The sequence below is a fragment of the Crocodylus siamensis genome, chromosome 3, assembly GCF_052110815.1.
Source record: "Crocodylus siamensis isolate JL-2025a chromosome 3, ASM5211081v1, whole genome shotgun sequence".
NCBI lineage: Eukaryota > Metazoa > Chordata > Crocodylia > Crocodylidae > Crocodylus > Crocodylus siamensis.
This window is the reverse complement of record NC_143397.1, coordinates 222,285,260-222,303,605: the sequence shown is the minus strand read 5'-3', so window position 1 is coordinate 222,303,605 and position 18,346 is coordinate 222,285,260. Positions and strand designations below refer to the sequence as shown.

The 18,346-nt window shown below is 42.0% G+C and overlaps 1 protein-coding gene across 1 annotated transcript in view; it reads left to right on the top strand.

The window, feature by feature from the left end:
* The window catches only part of RGS22 (regulator of G protein signaling 22), a 110,207-nt gene extending 98,088 nt beyond the window's left edge, over positions 1–12,119 (top strand). Inside the window, exons 25-28 of the mRNA XM_090040424.1 lie at positions 1,814–1,918; positions 3,732–3,834; positions 4,453–4,572; positions 6,437–12,119. Coding sequence (XP_089896550.1) covers positions 1,814–1,918; positions 3,732–3,834; positions 4,453–4,572; positions 6,437–6,480 — 372 coding nt within the window. The 3' untranslated portion in view covers positions 6,481–12,119. The remainder of the gene's footprint in view (positions 1–1,813; positions 1,919–3,731; positions 3,835–4,452; positions 4,573–6,436) is intronic.
* Positions 12,120–18,346: the final 6,227 nt, after the last annotated feature.

Below are 18,346 nucleotides of genomic sequence, written 5' to 3'. Positions count from 1 at the left end.
TGTCCTGCCTTCAGAATAAGGAGATTCCCAGGTGCCTGGATTTCACTTTTCTTTGGCACAAATGGATGTTACCAAACAATTTAGACTAAATCCTGCAAAGTATCTTTTGTCAATAAGAATGGAGGGTATTTGGCACCTTATAGGATCAGGATCTTTCTATCTGAAACCACAGACTGATTTATTTTTTTTAAATGATGTGATTCCTTGGAGAATAAAATTATTTTGCATTCATTCTGGGTTCAAAATCTGGCAGTTTATAGTATGCTATTACAACTGTGGGAGAAAAACATATTGTTAGGAAAATTCCAGGAAATCTGGAAAACAGGAAATCCAATACTTGATGCAGGAAAGTTCTGTTATATGGAAAGAATTGCTGATGTGTGATTGATTTCTTATTCATGTGAACTTATATATTTTGGCAAATAGCACTGTTTTTTATTGGTACGCTGTATCCTCACTATTGAGTTATAGTGGTATGGTGCAGATTTTGAAAATGAGTCTTGAATTTCATTCCACACTTCCAAAAACTGGTAAGCCCTTGAGGGATTTGTGCCATTTCACAGGCGACTCTCCTGACTAAGTAATGTCTATGTTTGATAAATACTTGCTTCATTTGGGAGACTCTTGATTTTTCTTGGAGTCCTGTCTCTCCTTCCTGATCAAACTTCTTTAACAACTTAGAGATTTTCTTGTATCAAAGGCAAAGTATAAAAGACCCATGTTTCCTTCACTGGAATCAACCTCACCAAGGTTTTTTTTTTTTGATGGCGATGTCATGGTATGAAAGATTTTACTATGTCATGACCTCACCCTGCATACTATGAGAAAAAAATCATTCACAATCTCACATATATCTCCACATTTCCTGCGTATAAATAAAATTTGTCTTCAGAAATTTTTTCTCAGTCCAAGTAACTGGGAATTTTGCAGGGGTTAGGAGCCTTGCTTCAGATGAAATGCCTGGTGGAGGAGCAGGTCAGCACTCATTTGGATAGTATTTCATGACTACTAATCCATAAGATATTGAGGGAGGTACAGAGAAAGAATAGTGTGGTGGTAGAAAGAAAGGATAGTGTTGTGGAACAAATAACCGGGAGATCATGGTTCTTTTGCCAGCTCTTCCATAGACTCCCCTTAGGACCTTGGGAAGCCTTTTAATCTTTTTTTTTTTTCCTCAGGTATCCCTTCTGCAGAATGGGTGACCCTTAGTTGCGTCAGAGGGCTGTAGTGAGGTTAATTAATCCTTTTATAAAGGTCTTTCAGATATCCCTTTGAAGCATTTTAAAACAATATTAACAGTGCGGGTAGTTAACCACTGGAACAACTTAACAAGGGTTCGACTGGCTTCTCCTTCACTGAAAATCTTTAAATCAAGATTGGATGTTTTTTCTCAAAGAGATACCGTAAGTCAAACAGGAAATAATTCAAGGATGTCCCATGGCCTGTGTTAGCCAAAAGATTAAAAGATATGCTCTAGCTCAACCACAGCCCTTGGATCTTGAGGCACAAATTAATTCAAGGAAGCCCTATGGCCTGAGTTAAGCAGGGGGTCAGAGTGTAAGATCACAGTGGTCCTGCCTGGTCTTAAAATAGATGGAAGTGTGCTCCATTGCAGGTACATCCTACCATCCAGCAAGTCTTATGATACCTCTTGTGAAGCAAGAAATGATCAACTGGGAATTGTAAATCTTTGTTCAAAATATGCCTGTAATGTACAAAGATATTGTCCATGGCATTGTTACATCTCAGTTGTCATCCCAGGTCAGCTGCCACTATGTGCATCTAATCAAAGACTTGTTTCTATTGACAACAGCAAGGGAAAAAGGTTGTCAGTATAGCAAGCAGTGTGTCTGGAGAAGAATGGGGTGTGGGCAGAAGAACACCTTCTTCTGCATCTACATCAGCATCTGCACGGCAGGTGAGTAACAGTATAGCTTGCTCTAGATATCTTTACCTCAACCTGCATCGAGAGCTGAAACAGGTGCTAAAGAAAATGGAAGGGGGAAGACTGGCTTTAAAATCAGCTTTTGCAGTGTTCTTAAAAATCTTTAACTCCTACCCATTAATTTTGCAGATCAGTAACCTGCCCTACTCCTGATGTTTCTCAGTTTTAGATTCTGAGGAACATTTCAGACCTTTCAAGCTGAGAAGTGAGAATAGCACAGGTATAAACTAGAAGTAAGCCAAAGGCAATGAGGTCCAGATCCGTATTAGACATTATCCATACCCTGGGGCTATTGATGCCTTTTGGGGAATTTAGTTTTGCCACAACTCTTATGGGAATTGGTTTTAAGGTTGAAAAACTTGGAAATGGGCACTGTTTATGAGATCTTGGTACTTGCATGTAGAATTGCCTGCTGCTTCATTGAGAACAGTCTTCATGATGTATCAAACTGTGGCATATAATGAAAGGGAAATGGTAATTTTTGTTGGACAGAATGGACACAGCAGCTTATGAATACTAAGCGATGATTTGTGGTGTAAAGCTTGTGGATGTTGAGAATGCAGAAGGACCAGCCTCAGCTACCCCAAATTTCACCATAGTTTGGATAAGTGAATTATCCTGCTTTTGGTCCTTTCCCTCAAACAAATATTCTACCTTTGTTCAAACCTGTCTCTAGAAAACAGTGAACTGGCTCATTCCCAGGACATAATGCTGCATGACCAGGCCCTGATATCCTTGGACCTCACAATTTTTGGGAAACTGGTAAAATCTACTGAAACAGCTTCTGTCTTCAAACTGCGTTCTGTTGTAGTAATAGTTCTTTAAACTGAGCCACCAAATACAAAATTGGGCTGGATCCTATTCCATTTATTAGGATTGTAAGTGGACTTAGGCACCTAAGTGCGATTCTCTTCTACCTTGCTCCAGACCCTGGAAAATATTTAATGCAGAAGTTGGGAGGGTATTCCTTTTTTCTTGCTGCCTTTTTTGTTACTCAAAGGTCAGGTGATTGTAGGTTACAAAAGTAGATGCATTAATGGATTTTTATGAACTTGAACAGGGTGGAATAGAATTATATTTAGGCACCTAAGTCTACTTAGATTCCTAATAAGTGGAATAGAATCAGGCCCTTAAAGTTTTAGGGAAAAGGGCTGATATAGAGAAGTCTTGGCTTAGACTATACGTTACATTATAGTCCTTATAATAGTTTGGATGAGTGATCTAGAATTTACACTGAATTAGGTAAATTAAAATTGAAAGACCAACATTTGTTCTTTTAGAGGAGAGGAGCTGCCATGTCTTAGATGTATCATCTTACCATAGATAGCAGAATACTGCTAGGAAGGCAGAAAGTACTGGAAGGTTTGATAGGCCTGTTGGGATTTGGAAGTGGGGGATAGGCCATCAAGGAGAATAGTAAGGTAAGGGGCTCAGGAGAACAAAAGAATGAATCTTGAAAGAACAAAAGGATACAGCATTTGAAGATGTGGACAGAAAGGGGGAGAGAAGGTAAATGGGGACCTGAATAATTAGCTTAAGCATTCAGCCTCTCAGACTTCCCTGAACTGCACCTCTGATATTTTGGGATTTACTCATTGCTAGGAATGTTTTCTCCATTTCTTTCAGTTTCACCATTGTGAAGACAAAACTCTTCTTTCCAATCCCTCTTTCAGCTGGAAGAATACTAGCATTGTAGTAACATAAACAAGCCCGTTCTTTGTTGAAACAGACCATCGACTACCAGCTACATGGTGAAGAGACTGATTTTTTAAAATGGTTCTTGCAGGTTTCCTGGTCTTATTCCAAGTACATAGAAGCCCTCGAGCAAGAGCGAGTACTCCTTAAAATGCAAGAAGATCTGGAAAGAAAGACATCATCATTTTTCGCAGGTTATTAATCAAATTCTGTGGTTTAGGAGAACAATTTCGTCCAACTTTTTATACATTTCAAGGTGAAATTTGCTTAGCATGAGACCCTTATTTTTTGCTTGCTCTGTTTTGGGACTATTTGGGTGGGCCTTTGCCTCCAATACCCCAACTGTCTACTGTTGAGTGGCTCTTTTTACCCACCCCACATGGATCACTGTCATCACTGAGGTCACAGGGAAATGACCATGGGATCTGCATTTGTACAAGTAGGACACATGCTACTTCAGCCTGTACATTGAGACAGCAGTCATGGGACCAGTGCACTGCAGCCCTATGTTCCAGCCCCTGGGCTAGAAGGTGCATTTTTCTTCCTCATTTCCTTGCATTTGAGCCAATTGAGCTTTATGCAGGCAAAAAAAACATTTTTATAATTCTGCTGACATTCTGTCACTGAATGTACTGGCATTTGCTGCAGTTTTAGTCAGTAAGGAATTGAATAACCTCATACTTCCCCAAAGAATTTATACTCAAACAGTTGTCTCCTATTCATTCCTTAAAGCGGAAAACCTGTCAGTGTTTCATAACACTTTCCCAAGTGAAAGCAGTTTCCCTTAATTTCATTTTGCCTCCCTTTCGTAGCTGCCTCATCTATGTCATTTATGAAGCCGAACCGCCAAGCAAGCTCAGAAAAAACTTCCATTTCGCCATCCTCTAGTTTGATTTTGGAGAAACAGTCCAGTATTTCCAAAGACACAGAAAGTGAGTCTCACACTTTGCATCAGCTTGACATTTGTGTTGAATGATGTCCTCACCTTCAGCTGCCTGGTGGTGATCTCTGACATGCAGGCACTCTAGACCCACTCTATTTTAACTAGTTTAGGGTAGCGGTTCTCAGCTATTTTAGATTCAAGGCACCCCTCACTTTTTCAAATCTCATGGAACTGCATTTAAAAAATGAATGGAAATATGTTATGAATATTGGAATATAAACATACCTATCTTGTTGATTGTTAATTAGTTATTACTTGATTAGATCCTTATAATTATATATTATACTTAGCCCACTGCCACCACCACTTGAGCCAGGTGGATCTCCACTGTATACCTCCTGCAGAACCTGACTGAGAAGTGGCTGTGGCAGGAGCATGCACTTTTGCCACAACCCTTCCCAATCTGACCCTGCTCGGTGTCTCCCAGAAACAGAGGCAGGCAGGGCAGATGGAATTGTCCCCCACACCTCTGTTTTCAGAAAATACACGAGAGCCAAACTTGGAAATGGCTGCAGTAGAAATTATGCAGGGCAGTTGTACCTGGTGGCAGTGTCAATCTTCAGGATGCCACCACTGTGGGCTCAACCTGACTTCATTATGTAATACAGGCAGGCACGCCTCTTCTGCTTTAGCTTATTCTTGCTTTTCAGCATGAGCTGAACCCAGAAGAGCTGAAGCAGAAGCAGCTTGCCTGCCTGTACAATGTAATGCAGTCAGATGTGCTGCCTCAGCTGCAGCTCCCTCTCAGCTGGGCTCCATGTCCCCCTGAAATGAATGCGTATGGGTAAATTTCACTCTGTAACAGTATAGGCATCACAGCACCCCTTGCAGGTTCTCATGACACCTGGGGGTGCCATGGCATTTCAGTTGAGAACTGCTGATTCAGAGTGTTGGAAGATGCTTGGTGGAATGAAAAGCTAAGTTCTCAAACAGATCTAGCTATAGGTTGACCCTGTCTCTGCAGCTGATAAAGAATAAAATGGGAAAGAGAAGAGGGAAGGTAAGGAGATCCTCAAAGTAAAAACCAGAATTTGCAACCCCAGTTAAGGAACCCCCTCAGTTTTTCAGATGAGACTGAACTTAAGACACCTCTCTTGGAACTGTTTTTAAATTGATCATCTGGAATTATTTTAACATCAATAGAAGCATGCTTTTATTTTCCCTCCATCTTCCCTTCATCTTTTGCTGCTTTGTTTCAATATCCTTACTTCAAGGCAAGGTGGCCCCAGATCTTTACTATGACCATGGTACTTCCAGTGCCTGAGGCAGCACCACCTGTATGTGACCAGCAGAAGGAGTAATTTCCACAGGCTAGGTTCTCTCCTTTCACTCTTTCCTGTGTTTTTCATTTCCTTTCCCATGCTACTGTCTTCCTCTTTTCATCCTCTCTACATGAGTCTTGTATCCTTTCCCCCTTGCTGTCTGTCTCCTTGTCTCTCCCCTTCCTTCTGTCCCACAGTCATGCTGGTTTCTGTAGCCCTCTCAACTACCTTATTTTGCCATCTCTTTCCTTCCTTTTCCTCACAAAACAACATGGTGTTTTAGCTACTTTTGGATGGCTTCTTGTAGTGAAGCCTCATGTTTCCATTCTCTGATTCTCCTCACCTGCTCCTTCTGCAATGATTTGATTCCCAGCTCTTGTGATTCTGCCTTTGTGGTGGAGACATTAGTCACACTCGGTCAGCCCAGATCCTGCAAGTGGTTGTTCCTCCTCTCCCTGGGTTACCAAAGGAACAGGACATCCTTTTAGTGCCTGGATATTCACTAAAGCCTTTTCACACCTTTGTGATTACTTGTTTCATCCTTTGCACTTGGCTGCCACATTGTTAATGATATTTCCTTACCTTTTCCAGGAGGATTTAAAACCTATGTGAAGGATGGAATGCAGAGACAATGAATTATGGTGGCCTTAGGGCGAGTTAGAAGTTGAAGTAAATCACGTGCAGCTTGGTTTGCGGTCAGATTTTCAGAACATAGATAATCCACCTACAAGGGTCAACAGATGGTAGAGTCACTGGTGGAAAACACAGGCTCCATGGCAATGTGATGCTGCTGCTGCTGCTTTGCTATGTTTTTTTTTAATTATGGTAGTGCATGGTATGCATAGACCCCAATCAGCATTGAGCCAGCTGTGGTAGGTGCTGTACAAACACCTGGATCAACTTGATCCTTACCCCATAGCTCTTACAGTCGCATTCAGTTCTTCAGGGCTGAGCTAATAAGTGTTACACTATCTTAGGTCTAGTCTACAGGACAGTGAACTCCAGCTCTACCTTCACAATTCTGAATGTGTCCACGCCTAAAGCTCGTCTGCAGCTGCCAGCAGAGTTACTTCTCCTCGGCTAAATAGAATAAGGCTTCTGCCAGTTGCCCTGGTCCCTTCCCAGAGTACATTTTATGCTGTGGTAGCACAGTTGCTTGGTGGAGCTGCCAGAAACATCTGTGTGTGCATGCACTCTGGTACCTTGGCAGTAGTGACTGCTATCCACAGCCAGACATTTCTGAGGTATCAAAACACAAACCCCTAGTACTACTTTGGTCTTGAACTCAAGCCCATGCCTAAATCCAGTCTGGATTCTGATCTGAAGGACCTTCTGCCCCATACCAATTTTGTTTTGGCTGTGGTCTCAAGCAGTGTTTAAAAGGCCCTGAGTAGCAGGCCTGGGAAATAATATTTCTGAAAAGTGAGTGGAATCACTGAGAGATGCACATGTCTTTGATAGGTGGATCCTTCACCATTCTTGTCCATCCTTTGTGGGGGGAAAACTGCCCATCATGGCTGCTGTAGGGACTGGCACATCACTTTCCCCTCCTCTCAGGAGCCTGTTCTCACACTTGCTGACAGTGGTAGACATAACAGAAACCAGCAGAGGAACTGGTCAGTAGGGCTGTGCAAAGCTTCAGTCACTGATTCGATTTGGAGGAGGTTCATCCCGATTCAGTGAATTGAAGCAAGAGCATCTTTAAAAGGTCCAAATTGAATCCAAAGCAACTAAATCGATTTGGAAGAGATTTGGATCTGCCAGGGAGAGGCAGGCACAGCTGGGCAGGTGCAGGTTCTCTGGCGGCTCCTCTGGCTGTGCCTGCCTCTCCCTGGGTGGGGAGAGCCGCGGCAGAAGCCCCCGTGGCTGCCCTGTCCGGCCCCATCCCCCCACCTGGGCCCAGCCTAGTCCCAGCACTTAAACAAAAAAAAAGCAAAGCCCTATACTCACTGGCAATAGCAGGGGCTCTGGGGCTTCCTGGCATAGCTACACTGCACCCGCGACATGTGACAGCTGCCGCACAGGTGCCAAGCAGAGGGGGTGATCCCTGTGCTGTGCCACAAGCCCTCAGAGTCCCTGATCGTTGCTGCCAGAGCTGGTGAGTGCAGGGCTTTTTTTTTTTAAATGCCAGGACTAGGCTGGGGCCGGACGAGGGATAGCACCAGGCAGGGTAGCCATGGGGGCTTCTCCCGCAGCTCTCCCTGGCCAATCCAAATCTCTGAATCAGCACCAATTCTCCAATTCTGATTTGGCCGAATCAAATGGGGACAGTGATTTGAATCACTAAATTGAATCACTGTCCTCTGAATTGGCCAAATTGACTCAAACATTCCCTGTTCACACAGGCCTACTGGTCAGTATTTTATGAGGAATAATCATTGGCTAGTAGTAATTCATGTACTCACATCCCTTTTGAACAAATTGTTCCCTAAGAACACAGGGGCTGGACTTGAGCCACCTTGCAGTTCTACCTTCCCCTGACCAGGGAGTGCAGTTTGGAATGTCTGCCCCCATTTTTCCAACTCTTGTTCTGATGGTTTTAGCTCCAGATTCCACAGAACTGTGCTATTCAGTACTTCAGAAGAGTATACATTACACCATTTTGCAATTAGCACAGCATATGCACTAACACATGGCTTGCCAATCATTCACAGTGTAAGGCAAAGAAGGGCTGTGACATGCCACTCAAGCAGTGGAATATCTCAGACTAAACCTGGTGTGATATGCCTTCTGCTGTTTTGCTGTCTACTATGAAATGCTGTAGACTGTTGCTCCATTTCTTTTGTGTTGTATTCTTGTCTACATGGTTTTCTGAAACAGTTAAATAACATGAAGATGATGTTTATCTTACATTAGTAGTTTTTTACTTGAGTCATACTTGGATTACTTATTAAGTGAAAAATATTATCCAGTTCTGTCACAAATGATCAAACTCTACATGAATGTATTCCAGTCTTGCAAAATGGTTGCAAGAATTTACTAGCCCACACACAAAACTACTTTGGTACTCAATTACCACAAAGATATTGGTGATAAAAAAGTAGTGCCATACCTGGCCATCAGAAAGATAAATCTGTTGGCTTCAGGGAGTAAGTTGGACTTCGCAAAGCTGCCATAACCTATTCATTAGTTATACAAATGTGTGATACTTCTCAGTCCATTTTGCAGTTGGTACCTTGAATTAACCATATATATAAAATTACATGTAACAGATGTCATCTTGAGTTTGCATCAGAAGAGGCTCATATATGTTATTAATGTCACCAAACAGAATGCACATGTCACTGGTATGACCTTTTTGTATGTTACTTTTCAAAAAAAATAGGCCATAAGGTAGGGAGTAGGATTTGCAAAGGGGAAAGAGTTGAGTGGACTCTTTCAGTTCTAAATTAATGGTTGTAATCTTATCCAGCAGTAATGGAAAGTTGCTAGCTAGTGTTGGGTTATGTATCTGGCATGGGTTTGTGTCTTCTGGTTGGCAAGTAATGATATTTCCCAGTCTCAATGGAGAGGCTGAGGACTAAATAATAACAATGAATCCACCTCCTTTGTTGTTAGATGTGATAACAGTAGATCAGGGGTCAGTAGTGTTTCCTTGCAGGGGGCCAGAAAATACCCAGTTTAGGTTTGAGACCAGAGCCACTGGGTCCCAGCCACCTGCTCTGCATCTCCCAGTCACCCCTCATGGTGTGCTTCAGGGAGAGTTCCCCCTTTGCAAGAGCCTTGGACACCTGATTGCGCTGCTGAGTGGCACAGTCCACTGCTGCCAAGTGCTGCTGAACCCACAGCTTCGCAGGACAGATCCAAAGGCTCCTTGGGCTGGATCTGGCCCATAGGCCATATGTTACCACCCCCTGCTCTAGATCACTCTAGCAATTGTTAAGAAAGTTGTGCTGCCATTACTGATACCTGTTCTTTAGCTAAAACATCTGCAGGGTTGCTCTTTTACTACATCTCCTCAGCACTAAATGTGCCTGATAATTGTTAAAGGAGTAAAATGTTACACAGGGTAGATCTAAGACCTCACCCTTTTGTCAAACCACACTTCTGTTCTATTATCTTCAACTGTGGCCCTCTTATGTGTGATCCTGTAGAAGAATCTAGGGTTCTATGCAGTTTGTGCAGAGCTTATTGGAAAAAAAGTCCTGTTAGAGAGCTGCAGCATTAGAAACTATTCTGGCCTGATTCCCAATTCATCTCTTTTACTGGTGGTCAAAACATGGAGTCCAGTTACGTTCCATGGAACATCTACTTTTCTTGTTTAGCCTCGTGGGATACAATGTATTGGAACTATTTTGAAATTTTCTTAGTTGATTTGTTTCAATCTGTAAGTATTTATCCTAGATACCTTTTCTATATACTGCATGTTTCTCATATCATACTTGGCATTTTTAATTAAAATCTTTTGTGTCCTTTGCTTAACATAGATGGTTTGTGGTTAAGGGCCCAGTCCTGCAAGTTTCTCCTTACCTTCAACAGGATTTTTCACAAAGAATTTCAGAAGTGTGTCCTGCACATACTTCTGATAATTCAGATATGCCTGTGATGAAGAACTGAAATTCTTAGGTTTGAATGATGAATTAAGGCACAGACCCATACTAGCTCTGTGGTATGCAAGTGGAATGGACCATTACACCTGTAAAAGGCAGGGAAATGCTTTGCCCCATGTAGGCAGCAGTGACCATCACCCTGCCTTCATCCTAATTTCTTTAGGGTTGCTAGTCTCTGAGAAGCTACTACCGTGTTTCCCCGAAAATAAGACATACCCATAAAATAAGCCGTAGCAGGATTTCTACGGTTTTGCACAATATAAGCCATACCCCGAAAATAAGCCATAGTGATGGGCGTGGCTAAGCGTACCGGCGCGAAGCGGTAAATAAGACCGCCCCCGCCCCCGCGCAGCCATGCTGTGAGAGCGCGCGCGGAGCCTGTCCGTGGAGCTGGACTGCCCGGCCCCGGCCCCGCCCCGCCCCCGGCCCCGCCTGCGCTCCCTTGCCACAGGCGGCACCTCCGTGTTTCCCCGAAAATAAGATATCCCCTGAAAATAAGCCATAGTGTGTCTTCTTGAGGAAAAATAAATATAAGACAGTGTCTTATTTTCGGGGAAACACGGTAGGTAGGAGCAGTATTATAGTCCCTGTGCTGTGGGTTGGGTGGTTCAGCTGTGGAGAGCTTGTATTTTACAATCAAATTTTGAAATTAGGGCATGAACCCTAATGGAGCACTGAGAACATAGACCTAAGAACATAAATATTGATATAAAGACCACATATGTCCATCTAGATCAGTACCCCATGGCAGACCTGCCACTGATTTTAATAACACTGACTTCATCCAATTCTCTTTTGAACCTGGTTAAATTATTAACTGCTACAACATCTTTTGGCAGTGAGTTCCACAAGGTCAGAGGTGTAGTAAGCTCATTGAGCACCCAGAGCAGAGTGGGGTTGGGGACAAGAGTATGTCAACCACTGTTAACTGGGTGGGGGCCGGGGGGGGCAGTGTGTAAAGGGAAAGGAAGGCTTGTGTGGCCTGGGCTGCTGCTGCTGTTGTAGCAGCATCAGCTCCAATGGCAGCAGCACCATAGCCAGGCTTCCTGGGGATCCTGGTGCCCTGTTCACTTTCCTCCCCAAGGTCCATACATATTGGGTATAGGGCTGTGCCTGCTTTGGCAAAGGCTCTTGGGAAGGAAGCACCATTCTGTTTGTCCTGCTTGCTCCCCACATTTACAGAATGGACACACCGAATTTCCCTTGTGCCAAATATTTTGTAAGATGCTGGAGAGGATTGGGTACATATCTACTGGGCTTGTCAGATCATGTCTGAATATTCTAGGTATGAATAAGGGGTCCTGTTTGCATTTTAAAAGACTATTCATTCAAACTTTTTGCATTTCTAATGCATAATTTGAAGTTAGATTTTATTCTATTTTTCTACTGCTGAATGAAAGGATACTTTATTTTTTAAAGTATCCCTGTTAAAATATTGATAAAACTGTTGTTTATTCCATATGTTAATTATGAATTTGGTCAGACCAGTGTTCTGATGAACTGTATGTATTTTTCATTTTAATTTTTCATTTCATGTAAAAAAATGTGGAAATGCACCAAGTATATTTGTGTTCTTTTTCCTCTAAAACTGTTCTAAACATAATCCTTTTGTGCCATATGTGTTTGGAGTTCTTTTGTTGGCAAGAGCTTTGAAAAAAGGAATTATCTCCTTTTGAACAAAGTACAGTGATCTTGTCATTAGCAGGAAAGTTAAATGAAACAAACGACAGCAAGAAAACAAATTGAAAAACATATTGTCGTACTTCGGGAACACACTAGCACGCAATAGCTTTTATAGTATGCAGTGTCTGTCAGTAAGTGCAGTTCATTAAACAATCAGCTCACTGATACTTTTCACTGTTAGCCAAGTTATTTTTTCCAAAGATTTGGTAACCAACCGCTAAGGCATCAGTTTTGTAAACCAAAGATCTTTATATAGCTTTCATGTTTGAACTAAGTAGATCATGAAATAAACCTGGCATATTTCTTGGGTAACTTAGAATTTTGTAGGTTGGGAAATGCATGCGGTCTTAAAACAAGTTATAAAATACATTTAAGTAACTTATTCTGTGACCTATTTCAGTGTCACTGTCAATTAGGCTTTAAGTTTGAGGTACATGATCTCTTAATACCTTTTTATTTAATTTTCTTCCATATGTTTGTTTGAAAATTAGCCTTTTAGTATCTAATTAAAGTATTGACATTTTGAGGGATGCAAGTATAGTACTTTGTCATGGAGTGCATGGTATTCCCCCTTTGCTGATTTGCATTCTGCATCTTTCAGCAGCTGAGGAGAAAAAATACACCCATCTTTTGTTAAGTGAGTTTGTAAAATGGGTACAAGAAAAAAAATAACTCCCCCAAAGTATATGATTAATTAATAGCACATAACTACCTGCTAGCTATAGACTCAAAATGCTTTTAAGCTGACTGTTTTCAGGGTGATGAAATAATTACCCAAGTTTGATTTAAAAATTAATTAAGTGGGTGTGGATATTTTGGGTAGGGGCAGAGGCCAGTAATGGCATTTATGTTTAGTATTTCCATTCACATCACTCATATTTCAGGAGATACTTGGTTTCTGGCAGTAGTAGGCCCTAAGAAAGCTCTAACATATAAGGCCAACACAACGTAAACCATCTGGTTCTTCCGTTGCATATCCTGTGAGCCTAGTGCTGAAATATCAGATCCTATGCCTCTGTTGCCCCATGAAAAATACAAAAACCAAAGCAAAATCACAAATACAGAGATCTGGTATTTGGGTTTGCTGAAATACTGGTATCTGCAGGTTTTTCTCTACCCATATACTCAAGCTATGTTAAAAATGCTTTCCAGAGACATGACACTTGTTCACTCTGCACCCAAAATGCCCACTGAGGCCAATTATTCAATCTAACTTAACAAAGACCATAGCTTTGTTGGCTGTGCAATCGCTGGTAACCATCAACAAACTGATTCATCTACAGCTGGGCCAAAAGTTACAAAATCTGTTTCTGAGTTCTTGTTTGTACCCCTCATCGTAAGATTATACTAGAATTAAAGCACGCAGTGCTTGAACTGACTTCAAAGGCTGAGCTTGCACTTCTATCTAGTTCAGCCTTTTTATTGGTTCATGTTTTCCATTTGGCTTTGACATCCTATTTTTTGCTGATGCCTGTCTAGAATTTCATTTACAAATATTACATCTCCGGTTGATGAGCCATGCTAATTAATACCGTGGTGGAGGCTATGGATTGTAGCAATCTCGTGCCTCCTGGTTGGAAAAAATGCTGCAATTTTTCCACCCATACTCATTTAGGACCATACTGAACGTGGCCAAATGTGTCTTAGGAAACTGCACTCTAAATTCATTTAATCAAAATACATTTAACCAGACTTGTTTATACTGTTATCTATTGCCAGTTCTGCTAATCACGAAGCTCAAATATTTCAATGCAGTAGAAACATGAGATGTACTATTTCCTAATTAGATTCTTTTCAAACAAAACAATAAAGTAAAAACAGGCCATTTTAAGATTATTTTTTAAGTTTATGCCAACAATAGTCAACTTAAAAAAACCCTGATTTTATGATTTTGAAAGTTTCACATAACTTTGCCTAAACTTTCAAACTCAGGGTTATTCTGACACTAATTTTAGTTTTATTAGGAATTTTATTGATGCAGACTAGTATAAATTGCTCACTATGGGGGCTGCAAATCTTTTGATGTTATGATTATAAAGAAAAATCATTTTTATGTTGAGTAAAATTCTGAATATCTAATAGCATTACTGCAGGTGCTTATAAAAATTCAGCAGAGCATATGACTAAGTTGATGGGTCTTCCACACATTGTATGTAAATCATTCATAGAAATTGGGGGGGGGTTGTTATTATTTATTATTTATATTGTGATAATTACAAAGGGTCCTGGATCAGAGCCTCATTGTAATATGTGTCATATCATGTGTGCACTATATATGACCTACACCCTGAGGAGCTCATATTCTAATAGTGCAATGCAGTGCTGTGCAAGAGATATCCAAACAAAACTCAGAATTAGCTAGTGAAGGTACCAAAAGAAGTCTACCTGTATTAGTTTAGGTCTTTGTCCAAGCTAAATGGTTCTGCTGAGAAACAGGGTATGTTAGTCCAATCAAAGTATTGTGCTAATAGGATTATACTAATTCTGAAACCTGAGGAACTTGTTTAGAGACAACTCCATACCTATTGCATTGTTCTGTGTCAATGCATCCAAAATGACAAGCAACTTACAGAGGCAAGGGAGATGGATACAATAAAATAAAAATAATATCCCTGTACTACTTAATGTTTTAAAATAAAAGAAAGACCTGAATTACACTACACTGTCCCTCAGCTTGTACCTTTCAGTAGGTAGATGGAACGTGTGTTCTTAGAAGTGATTTGAAGGGGAGACAGCTCTGCTTTCACTTCAGATCAAGAAGTGAGGGTGAAAGCATGCTTCTTTTACAGGTATGTTTGTAAGTATAACAGTTACCGTGCTGGGAAGCAATGCAAGTTGTCCAAGTGAAATTAGAAACTTTAAATGTGCTCTCATATTGGTATACTATAACCATACCCCAGAGAGGATATTCTAATTGACTTGATATGTGGTGGATGGAGTAATCTTTTGGAGAGAGCAGGGCTGAGAGACTGGAAACCTGGATTTTGTTTCTGACAGCAGGGTTGTCTTCTCAGAGTTAATCCTGGCCATATTTAGTATTGCTCCCAGAATCCCTTTGCAGCAAAACCTGCCAGACCTGAGCTTAGTTATGCTTAACACCTGAGCTAGCTAACTAGTGTAGGTTTATAGGTTATAGCCTCAGTGAGGTTTTTACTGTCTGGTGAAGTGTGCACTTTTCAGTGAGGATAAAGGCTGAATCACTTGAATACAGATCTTGACTTCCCACAATCATCCCCCGGGTCTAGAAGGATAAAAACATTCTTCCACACTTTACTGAAAAGGACTTGTAGAGCAGCAGCAGCAGAAAAGATACCTTATGGAAAAGGGGTATAACTCTAAATAAAAGCCTATGGGAAATGCCTTCAGAAGTACTAGTGGTTCACACGAGCAAGGTCAGCACTGGTAAGGACAGCTGCCCACACCAGTGATTCCTTTGGTATGAGAGATCCATGGAGGGATGCTACTGGAAATACCAAAATCAGACTGTTCCAAAATACTTTGGAATCCTCTTAGTTTATAATAAAGTTAATTTGTTTGTTAAATGGTGAATAATGTCCTTAGTGTCTCCCTTTCATATAGCAGGCTTTTGGTTTGTAGCTGTGTTGGTCTAAGGACATAGGCAGGCAAGGTTCTTTGGGTAGATGTGATAGCTCAGAATAGCAGAGACTCCCTGTGCCTGAAGATGGGTGCTTGTTCCTGAAAAGTTTGCCAAGAACTTTTTTCCAACTACTCAGTCTAATAAAAGATATCACATCTACCCAAAGAAGCTTGCCTCCCTTGCTCTCTGTGGTGCCCAAGACATTCAGACATCATATAAAACACATGGCACTTTTCTTCTTCAAGAAGAAGATTACAGCTACAGAGGTGTTATGATTTAAATTTCCCCTGTCCAAACAGTGCCAAAGGTAGATTTTAACTATATCGCAAAGCCAGGAGTGGAGTTCCTGTGGCTCAAACACCGTATTAACTGGGCACATCTACACAAGACAGTTACTGTGCAGTTGACTAATAATTAACTGTGCAGTAAGTGTCTTAGCATCTATACATATGCCCCTATTAGGCCTCACAAAGCTAATAAACTCCACAGCAGCATGTGTAGATGCTGCCCTGGCTGGCTGGGGCATGAGGGTGCTTCATTGTGGGGGCTGCCTACTGGCCAGCGCCACAATGAGTACTCTTGTGCCTCACCCAACTCCACAACAGCACACTGAGCCCAATCCAAGTAGCTCTTGGCAGGCAGGCTGGTCCCCACCCTGCCCCCAGGCTCCCTGCCAGCTGGGACTGCTATGAACCAGGTCAATGTGCTACAATCTGGGCACACGTGTAAACTGCACATCTGAGAGCTTCCCAGGAGCAATAAACTGGAGCAATAAGATCAGCAGGCATTAATGGCATGTGTAGATGCACTCACTGAGAGTGATTTTATGCTAGTAAATCTATTTTTTGTTCAGTCCATAGTGGCTTGATTCTCTCTACAGTTGACTGCTGTGTGAATTATCAGTTTCTTTTTTTTCCTTTTTGGTTCAATGCCCCAACTTTAAAAAGAGGAGGAAAGAATGGGTAGAGTTAAACCTTAAACAAGATTTCTTAGGGTTTTTTCCCCCTAGTGTATCACCAAAAAGCCCCCCCCCCCCCCAAAACAAAACAAAACAAAACAAAACAAAAACCCCAGAAAACATTTTGGAACCAAACAAATGGTTTTGTTTGACTGCAATAAAATGTTTCCTTTTGGTTTTGAGTATTTGAAACCACATTTTTTAACAAAAACACAAGGGATTTGGAAATGGAGGCTTAGACTCACTAGAGAATTTAGACACCATTCACAAAACAGAGGATGAGGTAGGAAGAAGGGTGTACCTTTGTTCCTTTGTGATTAGGGTACTCACCTAGAAAGTGAAGAACCTGGGTTCAAATCGTTCTGCCTGATTAAGAGCAATAACTTTAAAAAGTTTCCTCTGTCTCCAAGACTGCTTTCACCAATGGGCAATATGGTATTCTGGGGTAGATATAAGAGCTTGGCTGATGTTATATCACAGTGGTTAGGGCATTCCCTTAGAAAAAGGAGGCATAAGTTCAAATCTCCATTTTGCTTGAGTCAGAACAGGAAGTGAGATCTGGCTGTTTTCCACATACTTTGGTGAGTGCCCTATCTGTTAGGCTATATTCAGTCACTTTCCTGCAACATGGGAGGTTGAGAAAGTTCTTCCCCAGCATATCCTAAGTTGTACTCTACTCACTGATAGGGGAGCCCAGTTCAAATTCTCTTGTAAGGCAGGCAGAACCTGATTTTCTACCTTTTTCATGAGGCCCCTAACCAGTGGGCTAGGCGCTAAGTGGTGTGAAGAGAGAATCACTGCCTTCTCTTTGTTTTTGCAAATGGTGTAAATCTCCTTGTAAATATAGTTTGAAAATTGATGTATTTCATTTTGAACATGCTGAAATGAACCATTCTGACATTTCCTTTATACATCCATCTTTTGTATGTGTGTGTGTGGGGGGGGGTCCAAAGTATGAACACAATACATTGTATATACATATGTAAAGGGCTTAGTCTGTCTGTCTGTATGTCTGTCTGTGATGCTCTTGGCTCACTCGGATTGGTTGTCTTGGCAGCCAGTCACAATGCTTACTGAAACTATCAATCAGAGTGCTCTGCACAGACAGACACAGAGCCCAGCAGCAGGGATGGAGTGGGATGGTGGAGCACTGTCATGATGGCGGGGACAGAGGGAACACAGCTGGGGGGAGGGGGCAAGGCCTGCACCACTGACCTCACCCCCCACCCCAGCCCCGCTCCTTAGAGGCGGTAGCGGCAGAGCCAGATGCTTGTGGAGGGGGATGGAGTGGGACAGCGGAGCACCAGCATGACAGTGGGGACAGAGGGGATGGAACAGGCGGGGTGAAGCCAGTGCCTCTGCCCACCCCCTCCACCTGGCCCTGCTCCTTGGAGGCAGCAGCAGCAGCGCAGGGTGCTGGTGGAAGGAGACGGAGGGGATGGCAGGGCAAGCTTCTTCCCCTCCCCTGCTCCTGGGAGGTGCCGGTGGCAGTGCATGCAAGGTGGTTGGTGGCAGCACTCCACCCCTGCCCCATTCCGTCATTCTTGATGGGCTGTTCACTAGTTTGTAAATAGTTTTCACTGCTCTAAAGATGAATTTCCCCCATCTTCATTTTTCACCAATGAATCACCCAAAAAGTTTTGCCCAGTTAATCATCAAAGTGAAAAATGAAATACCTATTGACTGTCACCTTGCTTCTTGAGACTTAGTGT